The sequence below is a fragment of the Lissotriton vulgaris genome, chromosome 2_1 (assembly GCF_964263255.1).
Source record: "Lissotriton vulgaris chromosome 2_1, aLisVul1.2, whole genome shotgun sequence".
In the NCBI taxonomy this organism is placed as follows: domain Eukaryota; kingdom Metazoa; phylum Chordata; class Amphibia; order Caudata; family Salamandridae; genus Lissotriton; species Lissotriton vulgaris.
The window spans coordinates 460,963,887-460,978,534 of record NC_141687.1 but is presented as its reverse complement, the minus strand read 5'-3'; the positions used below and the strand labels follow the sequence as shown (position 1 = coordinate 460,978,534).

At 44.9% G+C, this 14,648-nt stretch overlaps 1 protein-coding gene across 1 annotated transcript in view; it reads right to left on the bottom strand.

Moving 5' to 3' along the window:
* Positions 1 to 14,648, bottom strand: part of ANKAR (ankyrin and armadillo repeat containing) — a 1,392,657-nt gene that overhangs the window by 988,176 nt on the left and 389,833 nt on the right. The window contains exon 8 of the mRNA XM_086955361.1: positions 12,273 to 12,365. Within this exon, the coding sequence (XP_086811487.1) occupies positions 12,273 to 12,365 (93 nt within the window). The remainder of the gene's footprint in view (positions 1 to 12,272; positions 12,366 to 14,648) is intronic.

The window sequence follows — 14,648 nt, the reverse complement described above, 5'->3', positions numbered from 1 at the left end:
TCAGATAGGGATCTGGACCTAGCCATTCTAACAGAAACTTGGCTCACTGAAGCCTCTACTCCGATTATGGACATACTAGTCCCCCCCAACTATCACATCATTAGGTTAGATAGGTCTTCAGACTTGTGGATTTTTTAGCGCGACTCCACAGTGATTTAAAGGCAACCATCCGTATGACCCAAGAAGGGAACTGCACCTCTTTTTTTAAATCGGGAAGGGGAGTGCGCCAAGGGTGCATCTTGGCGCCTATGCTCTTCTCCCTTTATATTAACTCCCTTGGTGAGTCGCTAAAAACTGCCTCTGCAGATGTGCCCTGCATGGGTGGTTCCGTGACGCCGGTACTTTTATATGCCGACGACACGGTGCTGATGTCAAGGACCCCGAGGGGTCTTCAACATCTACTTAACACCTTTGGGGCTTTTATGCAAGACCTGGATTTAGTGATTAACGCAGGAAAGTCGCATGTCATGGCTGTGGGTAATTCTAAAAGTAATACCAGAACCCTGACCTGTAATGGTGCCGCACTCAGTAAGGTTAAAACCTTCACATATCTAGGAGTGGTGTTCGACGCGAAAGGGACATGGGCACCACAAATCCAGAACAAGACCGCAGCAGTAAAAAGATCTTCTGCTGCTATATTGGGGTTCGCCAAACGTCTTGGCGGCAAACCACCAGAGGCTATATTATCCATATACAAAGCCAAAACCATAGCAATAGCAAGATATGGAGCCTCTATTTGGGGATATAAGAACACAACCCAAATCCAAAGGGCAGAGAACATATTTCTGCGAACTGTTCTGGGCTTACCAAAATCCACACCTGCTCACTCAGTTCATATGGAATTAGGGATGGGTTACATTGAAGATATGTTGTCCCTTGCACCACTAAGGGCATGGATTAAAACTTGGCTTAATCCCAATTTAACATTGAACCACACGATTATTAAAGATTGTATGGGGCGGGATCGTGTGGCTGAGATTGAGTGGCTTTCATATATTAAGAAAATAGCACAATATTTGGGCCGCCCTGATTTATATACCAACCCTGAAGGCCTACAAAAAGAGGACATTAGTTGGGCAAAACTGGAATATATAAAGAAAAGAGAAGCCGATAGAGAAACTCGCGAGATTATGAAGCCAACCGTGAGGTCACATTTTTTGACAATAACATCTTTAGCTATCGAACCATACTTGGCGGTAGTAAACAAACCTTTCCACCGGTGGCTCCTCACTAAATTTCGCTTTGATCAGTCTCACTTCCTGCTGGGTGAATACAATAAATGGTGTAAACCACATGAGAACGCCCCCTGTAAGTGTGACGATTTCTCAGACCAGGATTCTCTTCATTTCCTCTTTTTTTGTCCTTTTTTTAGAATTGCAAGAGAGAAATATATTAAGCCCATATTAAATGATCATAAGTTTACCCAAGTGAAACCGGCCTTTCTGTTTTTACAATTAATGGAAACACCCCTAATCATGTATGGGGTAGCAAATTTTCTCACTATGTCCATCAGGTCTCGTCGAAATAGAGTGAAGTTACTGATTAACTGTCCTAGCCTTTGTTAAAAACTGTACGCCCAGTCGGGGTAGCACTGTAAATGATTGTATTATAGGTTTGTAAATATTATTGTAAATAGATCATCGAACATACTCCATATCACAAACCGTATAAATGAAATGAAATTCTGTAGTAAACCACAGACAGTGCAGTATGAGGACAAACATTTTAATTTTTCTATAACTTTTGTAAATATGAAATTTGTAAATATGAAATTTGGATTTGTATATAATGTGTCTTGTTTTTAAGTTATATATAAAAAAAAAATTATATACTCCAATAATCAACTATGAATGTATAGCATACTTTTGTGATTTTAATTTAATCGAATAAAGTGTTTTTTGACTCTTCAGACAAGACGGGCGGGGGAATTGCATGCATCTTTAAAAGCAACCTCTCCGTTACTAAAGTCACCTCCCCCTCCCTCTCCTCCTGTGAACTCCTCTGCCTCGACATTACCAGCGAGGCCAAACAAGTTTGTGCTCTACATCTCATCTATCACCCGCCTGGTGACAATCTCATATTCACCCAACAACTCATGGACATGATCACTTCCAATGCCGGTCGGCAGACCACCCAAGTCTACCTGGGTGACTTCAATCTCCACTGGAACGACCAGAAAGACACAGTGGTAAACAGTCTCAAAACTTTCCTTAATGCACTTGACCTCACCCAAATATGCGATAGACCAACACACGACAAAGGCGCGATACTTGATCTCATCATTGCCAAAGAGACTTCTACACAACTGGAGACGATTCTACCCTGCGACTGGTCAGATCACCACATTATCACCTTCTTTATCAATGAAAAAGTTAAACCTAACCCGACTCAACCAATCAAATCCAAAATATGGAAAAGGGACATGAAGAATCTCAACGCCTCTACTCTGCCTCCCCACATCGGCAATCTGCTCCTTCCCCCTTCAGGTGCCACGGATGTTCAATCACTGACTGACCACTACCTTGAATCTATGAATACATTAGTCAATGAAGTCGCCCCACTGCAACTGAAGAGAGTCTCCACCAAAACTTCTAACCCCTGGTATGACGACAGACTCAATGACGACAGGCGTTCGATGCGAATGGCAGAGCGCTCTTGGAGAGCGGACCCCTCAGCACTGCACCTCAAAAGGCTCAAAAACAAGAGAAATGCCTACTTCAGGAAAATAAAGCGCACAAAATTGGACTTCTTCAGCCGCCAATTGGACCAAGCAAAAAACAGGCCAAGAAAACTCTTCGATCTAATTAAAACCCAAACAAAGGCACAACCCCTACAATCAAGTAGCACAACAACAAGCGACACCCCACACTGTGAAGACTTCTCTGCTTTCTTTAAGCTAAAGACTGACAACATAAGAAATGACCTCATCATGGATGTAAGCCGATTCCCCAACCACATAAGAATGGCTAACACTCAACCTAAAAACATGGCTTCCTGGCAGTACTTCGATACCTACTCGGAAGAAACAATACACAAACTGCTCTGCACCTTGAAGCCCTCTAACCACCACACAGACCCTCTACCTGCTAATGCTGTAAAAGACTTCATCCCCCTGCTCCTCCCTCTCTGGACCAAAATCATCAACTGCTCCCTGCGACAAGGCCTCATTACGGACTCCCTCAAGGTGGGGCAAGTCACTCCTATACTCAAGAAACCTACAGCTGATCCGACTGACCTAAACAATTACCGACCCATCACCAATATTCCCACCCTGGCCAAACTGCTGGAGAAATGTGTCCAACTCCAACTAACAAGACACATTGACCAATTTGACCTCCTCAATTCTCATCAATCAGGATTCCGAGCGAAACATAGCACGGAAACAGCTATGACACACATAATTGATGACGCCCTCCAAATTCTTGATCGCAATGAGTCCTGTCTCCTCATCCTTCTTGACCTCTCGTCAGCATTTGACACGGTCAAACATGAGAACCTGCTGGAACTGCTAAGCACTAGAATGGGTCTATCGGGAACGGTTCTCAAATGGTTTTCGTCCTTCCTACACAACCGATCTCAGAAGTTCAAGATCGATAATGTGCTATCTTCACCTGTGCCTGCGGATCTAGGTGTCCCACAAGGATCCTCCCTCTCCCCCACTTTGTTCAACCTCGTCATGGAACCGCTCGCCACCTTGCTCCAAGCTTCTAATGTCCAATTCCATATGTACGCCGACGACACACAACTGTACCTAAAGCTTCAATCTCCGGAAGATATCAAACATCTGAACTCCACGCTTATTAACACTCAATCTTGGCTAGCCGATAATCACCTCAAACTAAATGCTCTGAAAACTGAGTTCCTTCTCATCTCACCCCCGGCGAAAATTTCCACCACCCAAACATGGCTCAACAACCTAACAGCACTCAATGTCCAACCCACCATCGTGGACTCAGTGAAATCACTAGGCATCACACTGGACGCCAAGCTCAACATGCAGCAACACATCAGCAAGGCCACAAAAGCAGCTAATTTCCAAATAAACACACTGAGGAAAATCAAACCCTTCCTTCCGACTGAAGACTTCCGAACTGCTGTACAAGCGTTAGTCATCCCTCGAATCGACTACGGAATTGTGACCCTCAGTGGACTCCCGCTATCCACAACAGCACCCTTAAGAGCCTCCCTGAACGCTGCCGCAAGACTCATTACTGGCTCAAGAAAACATTCGCATATTTCCCCAGATTTAAAGTCCCTAAAATGGCTGCCGTTTGAAGCCAGAATACAACTAAAAATTGCAGTTATGACACACGCGGCCGTGCACCACAATGCACCCAACTACCTCGCTCAAAAATTGTCCATATCAGGAGGTTCAAGGTCCAATAGAAGCTCAAAAAATCTACTCCTGAAACCCCGTAGATTCAGGAAAGAGAAAACCTACAAGCGCTCCTTCTCAGGAATGGCACCCAGGATCTGGAATGCGCTCCCGCCTGAAACTAGGCGTATCTCCTCCGCTGCACTCTTCAAGAAAGAGGTGAAAACCATCCTTCTGGCCAAGATCTCCTGAACCTTATAGGTAGTGGTTCAGAGACTCTACATTGCCTTGTATCAATGTTCACCTTGTCCTTTGGCATTATACCTCTACCTGATGGTGACACTACTTCGCTTCTTTCGTCCTACCGACCAATATATGAGACACATTGGGTCACAGATTCACCCTCCCGATGCCCTCACTCAGTGCGCTCTCTATACTAAAACACTGTTATAAGCCTGCCACACACCCAAGGTGTACCTGAACACCGATGTAATGTGATCCATGACTTGTGCAGTTTTATTACCTGTTCACCTGACTGTATATTGATTTGTTTTATGTATTTTGTTTTATTATTATCCTTCATGTTAGTGACTACTACATTGCTCCCATTACCACTGTTCTTTCCTACTGCCCCTACCCTGCCATTGTGAAGCGCTCTGATATCTGTAAGGATCTTGTTCGCGCTATATAAAACTTTGAATAAAATAAACCGCTTGGAAATTAGCTTTTACTTTAGCTGTTACATATCGTAACATTCTCACGTCTACAAACTCGCTGGTGCCTTGTACACAGATTTCTTTTTGCATCTTGAAAAGCTTTAAAAGAGAAACCACATGAAAGCGGCAGAGAGTGGGTTTAATGTGCGAGAGAGAGGGAGCTAGAGGGGGTAAGAAGACAGAGAGAGAGAGAGTTAGAGTGAGAAAGACAGAGAGAGAGGGAGCTAGAGTGAGAAAGACAGAGAGAGAGGGAGCTAGAGGGAGTAAGACAGAGAGAGGGAGACAGAGGTAGCTAGAGGAAGTAAGACAGAGAGAGAGAGAGAGGGAGCTAGACAGAGAGAGGGAGCTAGAGGGAGTATGATAGAGAGAGAGGGAGCTAGAGGGAGCAAGATAGAGTGAGAGGGAGGGAGCAAGACAGAGAGAGAGGGAGGGAGCAAGACAGAGAGAGAGGGAGCTAGAGGGAATAAGAGAGATGGAGGTAGAGGGAGCAAGATAGAGAGAGAGGGCGCTAGAGGGAGTAAGACAGAGAGAGAGGGAGCTAGAGGGAGTAAGACAGAGAGAGAGGGAGACAGAGGGAGCTAGAGGGAGTAAGACAGAGAGAGGGAGAGGGAGCTAGACAGAGACAGAGGGAGCTAGAGGGAGTAAGACAAAGAGAGAGGGAGCTCGAGGGAGCAAGACAGAGAGAGGGAGCTAGAGGGAGTAAGACAGAGAGAGAGGGAGCTAGAGGGAGCTAGACAGAGAGAGGGAGCTAGAGGGAGTAAGACAGAGAGAGAGGGAGTCACAGGGGGCTAGAGAGAGCAAGACAGAAAGAGGGAGCAAGACAGAGAGAGGGAGCTAGAGGGAGTAAGAGAGAGAGAGAGGGGGAGTGAAAGGGAGTAAGACAGAGAGAGAGGGAGCTAGAGGGAGTAAGAGAGAGAGAGGGAGCTAGAGGGTGGAAGACAGAGCGAGGAGCTAGAGGGAGTACGACAGAGAGAGAGGGAGCTAGAGGGAGTAAGACAGAGAGAGAGGGGGCTAGAGGGAGTAAGACCGAGAGAGAGGGAGACAGAGGGAGCTAGAGGGAGCAAGAGAGAGGGAGCTAGAGGGAGCTAGACAGAGAGAGGGAGCTAGAGGGAGTAAGACAGAGAGAGAGGGAGCTAGAGAGAATAAGACAGCGAGAGAGGGAGCTAGACAGAGAGAGGGAGCTAGAGGGAGTAAGATAGAGAGAGAGGGAGCTACAGGGAGCTAGAGCGAGCAAGACAGAGAGAGAGGGAGCTAGAGGGAGTAAGAGAGAGAGAGGGAGCTAGAGGGAGCAAGACAGAGAGAGGGAGCTAGAGGGACCAAACCGGAGAGAGAGGGAGCTAGAGGGAGTAAGACAGAGAGAGAGGGAGCTAGGCGGAGCAAGACAGATAGAGAGGGAGCTAGAGGGAGCAAGACAGAGAGGGAGCTAGAGGGAGTAAGAGAGAGGGAGCTAGAGGGAATAAGACAGAGAGAGAGGGAGCTATAGGGAGCAAGACAGAGAGAGGGGGGGGCAGAGGGAGTAAGAGAGAGAGAGAGGGAACTAGAGGGAGTAAGAAAGAGGGGGCTAGAGAGAGTAAGACAGAGAGAGAGGAAGCTAGAGGGAGTAAGGCAGAGAGAGGGAGCTAGAGGGAGCAAGACAGAGAGAGAGGGAGCTAGAGGGAGTAAGAGAGAGAGAGGGAGCTAGAGGGAGTAAGAGAGAGAGCGGGAGCTAGAGGGAGTAAGAGAGAGAGTGGGAGCTAGAGAGAGTAAGACAGAGAGAGGGAGCTAGAGGGAGTAAGACAGAGAGAGAGGGAGCAAGAGGGAGTAAGACAGAGAGAGACGGATCTGGAAGGAGTAAGAGCGGGAGAGAGGGAGCTAGAGGGAGTAAGACAGAGAGAGAGGGAGCTAGAGGGCGTAAGGCAGAGAGGGAGGGAGCTAGAGGGAGTAAGACAGAGAGAGAGGGAGCTAGAGGGAGTAAGACAGAGAGAGGGAGCTATACAGAAAGAGGGAGCTAGAGGGAGTAAGACAGTACCTAGCACCGTACATTTCCGACAGAGGTAGTCCATGCGGTAAGTCGTGAGGGGTGACACCATGAGTTACCCGCACCGGGTGACACCAACCCCAGTGACGCCACTGGTTGTAAATATCTGCAACATCTTGGATACGGCCTATGTGAAAACAAGCAGGGGCGAGCTCCTCTCAAATTATACACCCCTTGAGGTCACAATCTTGAAACCCATCCAGACTTTGGCCCAGCATACATTGAGGAATGCTGTTATTGTCGTTTCCTTCTGTGTTTACACGATTATGCACGACGTGGCAACAAGGAGGTGCTTGGACTCGTTGTCCTTCTTTTATATTAAGTTGACTTTATCATGTTAGGAATATGTCCGTGCAGGATACAGGCATTAGCGTTTCTTTCATGAACATAAGCGGAAAGTCTGAAGAACTACAGCAAAGTTCACTTGGATACGCTTGCTTCAGGAGAGAAGGTGTAAGTTTCCACAACCAGACTTCTTAAAAGCATGGACCTTGAAGTGTCATGGGCCATCTGAAGCACAAAAGTGCAGCAGCTTGGGAGGTGAAATAGAAGTACTGCAGGATTTAGAACAATGATTACTATTATATCCAGGGCTTCAAGTGAGATGACAAATCTGGGGAGGGGTCTCTCAAAGGGCCTTGACCGATATAAATTATAATTAAGGGAGTGGCCTAAAAACACATAAGCTAAAAATCTGTGCTTAGCATAGTGAGCCGCCCAAATGGTATTTTGCAGCTTCTGTCATTGGATCCAGATATATATATAATACAGCAAGTAACATTGCACCCACAACAAGCCAGGCTCTATTGGCTTTATTAATGGTTGTTAGTTGCATAAGACAAATAAGAAACAACTATGGCTGCGTTGTAAATTACATTGAAAAATGTTTCAGTATTGAAATAGAGAGACTGTGAAAGTACTATAACGAGTCTCTTTGAGGTTACATCAGAGACAGTAAAGGGTGGCATTGCTGCAGCGTTAAGGTTTTTATTTTTTACCCTGAGGGTGAGGGCAAAAATGGAGAGCACGATACGGACCCGTCGTTGCACCTGCTTTTTAGAACTGGTCCTGAGCACCGGCAAGACCCGGCCCACTTAAAGCCCTGTTTATAACCATGTTGAATGTTTTTGGGCATGATTACGTTTTGTGAGAGCTCTTTTAAAAAATGTCTTCATAGAACCACATACCACTGTAAGTGGAGGACTGTTGCAATCATTCCAGTGCTTGTACTCTGAATAAAAGAGGTCATGAAAAAAGACAATGGCACTGAAGAGGTGGAAAGAAGGAGAGGAGGAATGTAATATATTTAGCTTCGAGTGAAATGTCATAGATAACAATTCTTTTAGTGTGTAGAAAAGCCTCTGATTAATATTTCATGTTTGACATGATAACCTTTTAAGCAGTCAAAATGTTAACCCTGCTGTTCGCTTGGAATCGTATACACTTTTATTCCTCAAACTTACTTGCATGTGCGTTCGTACAGCATGTTTTTAAAATTAGACTACAGGCAACAATGCAACAGAGTGTGTGTGTATGTGACATTCTCTTGCAAGGTCTATTAATGATCAGGCTGTGTTTTTTGGGTCTTAATGTCCTAAGGAAACTGATATAGAAGCTTATTTTATTGCCACATTGCTGCTCCTTCTGCTGCCATACAGCTCTTAAAATGTGTTCATTTCTCAAGGTAAGACTCTAAACGTTTAGTTTTTAGTAAGCATGGGCTAAAAATTTGTTCCGCTCGCGGCGTTTGCGGATTTTTGGCAATTTCGCGGTCCGCGAATCGCGCAAAATTGCCAAACAATCCGCAATTCGCAAGTTCGCGAATTTTTTTTGCTTGTTTGCGTTCCAAAAATACGATCTTGACTTACCTGGATTCCGAGTTTGCCAAGTTGTTTTCCTCTCGCGAACAAGATGGCCGCGCCCAAAAACGACCGCATGGGTAAGTTCGCCGCGCTGAAAAAAAACCCTGCGAACACGCAAAAATAAAAAAATCTGCAAGTTTGCACAAACTCGCAGATTTTGCGCGAATTCGAAAATTTCACCCATATTCTTGGCTAGATAGCGCATTTCTGGAAGAAACATGTTTTTTTGAATCTGTGGGCTGCAGCCCACCCACAAGATTACCATTTGCACGCTCCATCGTCGCTCTCATATCCTTTGTCCCCATTTGACCATGCTATGCATGTCTTGCCTCTTCTTGTGTTTAGCACTCCTCCAGAGCATGGGACAAGTAATAGTGTCCATCCACTGCTTCTGTTTTAAAATATACTTTTTACTTTCCATTTAAACAATCCACATGAGTGCTCGTGTTTTTACTTGGTCCATCCCCTATGTCCTGTTGCCTCTTTCCCATCTCACCCACCCAATCCTGTAGCAGCTCCTCAAGGAAGTGGAGTGGTGCGGTGCGGAGGAGAAGGAGGGGGAGGGGCAGAGTGGGGGGTAGTAAACTACGGCATACGTCCGCATGGAGATAAGTAACATCGGCAATGCAGCCGGGTGCCGTCCGACAAATGGAAGGGGTTAAAGTGCTCCTCTCCAACAGTTACATGTAAAATTCCATTTCTCTGTTTAACTTAATCTGAGGCAGTAGAGCCCATAATGCCATCTTTTGGCCAAATATGAGAATTTGTGATACACCAGCATAAAGAATATCATTGCTGTCTCCACTACATAGGCTTCCATTTACATGATTTAAAAAAATTGCCTTTTGCCTTGCTCACAGTAGTGGAAAATACAGAGGCTACAAGAAGTTCAGTATATTTTCTAGGTTTCTTAAATAAATATTAGTATTTCAGAAGCACGCCTCTCCCTAGGCACAGACTATTTTGTTTATAACAATTCAGGGAAAGAACACTTTACAAATGTTTAGTCACATTTCCCTTAGGTCATCAGTGTCTGTAGCATTTAAGGTCATAGCCCTCTACAAAAAATGAGAAGGAATCTTTTATTCAAAGATGTTATCAAGAGTTATTACTTGGATGACACACACAGTTGCATGACTTGATATCTATTTGGCAGGTTCCAGAATACTCATAACACAAAAAGTGTTGAAATACCCTACCATACAAGGCTAAAAAACATTAACATTGACAAAACCAATAGCTCTCACATCGCCAAGACCTATTGGCTTTGTCAATGCTTGTTTGAATTAGGTTGGGAAAGTTGACTGATTGGATGCAGTCTTTTCTGTTGTTGATAATCAGTTAATTAAGAAGCTATATTTGTGTAGCCTAATATTGCGGTGTAGAAAGGCTTTTTTGCCATTTGTGTGTGGTTTGGTGCTTTACGGTACAACGTGAGAGGATATGCTGCGAGGGTGCAGATGTTTTTCAAACCATCAGCGTTCATCTTTATAGGTCTGATGTAAGCCAATACAGTTTGTTTTTACAAGAAAAAATATATGTAATATACATATATACAGAGCATTGAAACAACCCCCTTCAGCCATTGTGGCGTTGAAGTGTCACACATTCTAGTTAGGCTCCTAATTTGGACACATAGACTGAGCAGTGTGTCTGCCTATTTTAGCGGCTGGCTTGCTGCCACGATCATTCACTCCTTTGTTCAGTCCACTTGAACTCTTTTTCATTTTGACAGACAGCAATTATCCTGTTTACATAGCAGTCCCATTCTGAAGTGATGTGAAGGGGTTGCCTTTATTATTTTATTCAGTTTGTCAACAGATGCTGCATGCTGTAAATACTTCACACTGTTTTTTCTGACTCGAAAAGGGCATCTAGTAATTACATGAGGTAACTGTATCTATGTGAAAGAGCATGAAGATTGGGGCTGCCAATGCTTGTTTGTCGGAGTTTTAAAATTTCTTTCCACCCGGTGATGTGCTAACAACGAAGCTGAGGCTATAGGGCTGCATTCACGAACGAGTGCTATAACAGCTGCATATATGTTGTTCATGGCGTGATCAACTAAAAACATCAAGAAATGAGACCCTTTTAGCTTATTCTCTCTTATCGGACAGTCAGATGCACATGTACTGAAGAGCTACTTAGAGCCTGGGACAAGCCACACTGATACCGCCAGGCTACTTAGCTCATCTCAGCCTGCGTCCACAGATTCAAGACTACTTTCCAGATATCATTTCTCCTTTAGTCATTAAACCCACTCTGAAGTTCCCGTCGGTTTTCCCTGCTCTGATTCGAGCTTGCGCTTGATTTTCGTTCTTGAATCTTACCTTGAGCTTAATAACGCATTCAGTCATATTCATTCAATGCCACTCAACACTAACCTGTAGTGCCCAGCACTGATTTTGCCAATATCTCCAAACTATCTCTGAAAGAAATTCAGGGTGATTTCCATTCTGTGGACCACAAAGGACTTTGGACTCTCTATAGAATCCTTTTTTAAAGCACCACTAGCAGGAATTATCAATATGCAGCCTTTGCATCACTTATGAGTCTCATCAAAGCCATCTATTTATTGCCGATGTATTGCTCATATAAGCCATTTGTCCCATTTCAGTTCGCCTAGACATGTCAAAACCCCCAAAGTTACTGATATAGGAACATGCAGTGAGTATCACATTTAATGATAGAATGTCCCGATAAAGGGTTTTGTGTAGAAAGGTGCATGTTTTTGAATGAGCAGACTGGTAGAGAAGAAACACCTGCATGAGATGCACATAATATTAAGTCAGTTTAAAATAAATGTCCTAGCTTAACATGAGGACCATCTCTCACATCCTTGATTTATGTCTTTACATTTTGTATTTGTAATGCAAGTGACCACTGGTCCATGCTTTCAAATTTCGGCGCTAGGTCAAACCTACGTTCTGTCTCTACCCCAGGATTTGCTGGCGGGTTCGCCTCTGGTCATGGATGCAAAGAGTAACTTGTCTACAAAGTAAAAAGCATTTTCTGTATTTTGTTCTTTGTGCATGGCACTGTCATGAGCACTCAACACATCTAAAGTCTAGATAAGAAGTAAACAAAAATACTGACCAGTACTACTTAGTACCAGTTAGTATTATTGACAGACTCTGTTTCAGATGCAAGGTACATTTATTAGGAAATAGAAATTCCTAATTTTCATAATTGTTCATTTTGAAGTAATAAATTGCATAGAATTTTGCAAGACGTTTGAACAATGTAATTAATTACGGGGCCTGAAGAGAAAAAAAATACTTCAATCTGCAATAATCTCCTGATCAAAGTATGTCGTTTTGGAATTCAAAATGTAAATGAATTTATTTCTGAACTCAACTCACCAAGTATTTCCATTGACTTTGACCTGTCCTCAGCAGAACGTTTTCCTGAAAGGACGACTATTGACTTTGACTTGTCCTCAGCAGAACGTTTACCTGAAAGCAAACATACAACGCTATATCAATTTTACTTCAACAAAAGCTTACGATATTATTCTTCCCGTAGCCAGTAATAGCTAAGTTATTATTTTATTTTTTCCTTGTTGCAGCAGCATGGCTGCTCTGCTGACAGAGCAGGGAGTGGAGTGGAGGAGTGGTTTGCCCTACCTAAAGTGCGCATGAACGTTTGGCCGGCCATTAGGGCTGGCCAAACATTAATGCGCACTTTGCATGTTCTCCATGCTGACTGCATTACAGCCTGCATGGAGAACATGCCCAGCCTCCCATTCTCTAGCTGAGGGCCGATCTATGGTGCTCAGACCACTATCAGGAGGCTGGGAGCTGGATGCATCCTGCTTCCTGCCCTGGAAGCGGGGAAGAGGACCAAGAGGAGGCGGCGGTGATGGCGAGCGGCAGACAGGTTCATTCCCTCTCCCCGGTCCGTAAAGTGTGTTTGTGCTCAGTACATGCAACAAACAAGGCTAAATAAGTGCAAGGCCTGGATCCTTGTGTGTGGTCGTTAATAATTGAGTAACTGGGTTGGACAGTAAATCTGTTGACAAACAAAGCCTGGAGAGGAGGCAAGCAAAGGTCTCTGCATCTTCACAGATGATAGCAGAATAGTTTTGTGAGTTGCACCCAGTCTGTATAACTGTATAACAGCTGTATAACTGCAGATCAGCAGTTTGAATCTATGTGATGCACAATCATCCTTCCAGGATCCAATATGTGAGCGTCATTATATAGTATAATAGCAACTCCTTAGAAAAAGTGGAATGAAACACTTTTATATAGTAGTGGTAATTTAAATGACAGCAAAAAATACATTTATCACACCCTCACATAGGTATTGTGTTATTCACCACTGTGTTAATACCCAATGTGTTGTGTGCATCTTTTCATGGTAAATATTCTAGGCAAGGGCTCAGAATAACATAACCTTTAACAAGCATTGGCGAAGCCAATAGGTCTCGCCTATAAGAGCAATTGGCTTTGGCAATGTGTATTTGGCATGTTGTACACTAGCGTGGCTGCTGTTCAGCATGGTTAAAATGTAGTGGCACAGAGTGCCCTTGAGTGGAGTGGTGGAAGTAGAGTGTCATAGACTGGATTTGTTGGAGAGGAGTGTTGCAGAGTGGAGTAGGGGGAGTATAGTGTTATACAGTTGAGTAGAGGGGAGTAGATTTCAGTGGTTCAGTGGCAGAGAGTGGCAGGGCGCAGTGTCGTATAGTGTAGTAGTGTAGAGTGGAGTGCCATAGAGTGGGTTGGGTTGGAATCGGGAGAAGTGGGTTGGAGTGGATTGAGACAGTGGGTAGATTGGATTGGAGAAGAAAGGGGTGCATTGAACTGTAGAGAGAATTTGATTGAGCGGAGTGAGGTTGATTGGAGTGGATGGACTGGGTTGGATTGTAGAGGGGTGGATTAAAATGAGGTGAGTTGGATTGGAGCAGGGTGTATTAGACTGGTTTGAGGTAGGGTGGATTGGATTGGGTGGATTGGACTAGAGTAGGATGGTTTGGAGTGGGGTGAATTAGAGTCGACTGGAGGGAGTGGATTGGATTGGACTGGAGGAGGTGGATTGGATTGGTGTAGTGGGGTGAATTGGACAGGATTGAGGTGAATTGGAATGTGGTGGGCTGGAGGGATTGAGTTTAGTGGGGTGGATAGAACTGGGGCAGGGTGGTGGGTTGGAACAGATTGGGGTGGATTGGACTGCAACGGGGTGGACTGAATGGGGTGGATTGGAGTGGGATGGATTACAATGGGGTGGGTGGAGTGAACAGGAGTGCTGGGAACCGGAGGGGTGTGGGGAGGACTGGAGTCAAGTGGATGCAAATGGGGTGAGGTGGATTGGAGTGGAGTGGAGTGGAGTGTGGTGCACAGGAGTGGGGTGAACTGTACTGGAGTGGGGTGGGGTGGAATGTAGTGAGGTGGGGAGGATTGTAGTGGGGCAGATTACAGTGGGGCAGATTGTAGTGGGGCGGATTGGAGTGGGGCGGATTGGATTGGAGTGGGGCGGATTGGATTGGAGTGGGGCGGATTGGATTGGAGTGGGGCGGATTGGATTGGAGTGGGGCGGATTGGATTGGAGTGGGGCAGATTGGATTGGAGTGGGGCAGATTGGATTGGAGTGGGGCAGAATGGAATGGGGCAGATTGTTATGGATTGGAGTGGGGTAAACTGGAGTGGGGCAGATTGTTTTGGATTGGAGTGGGGTAAACTGGAGTGGAGCAGATTGTTTTGGATTGGAGTGGGGTAAACTGGAGTGGGGCAGATTGT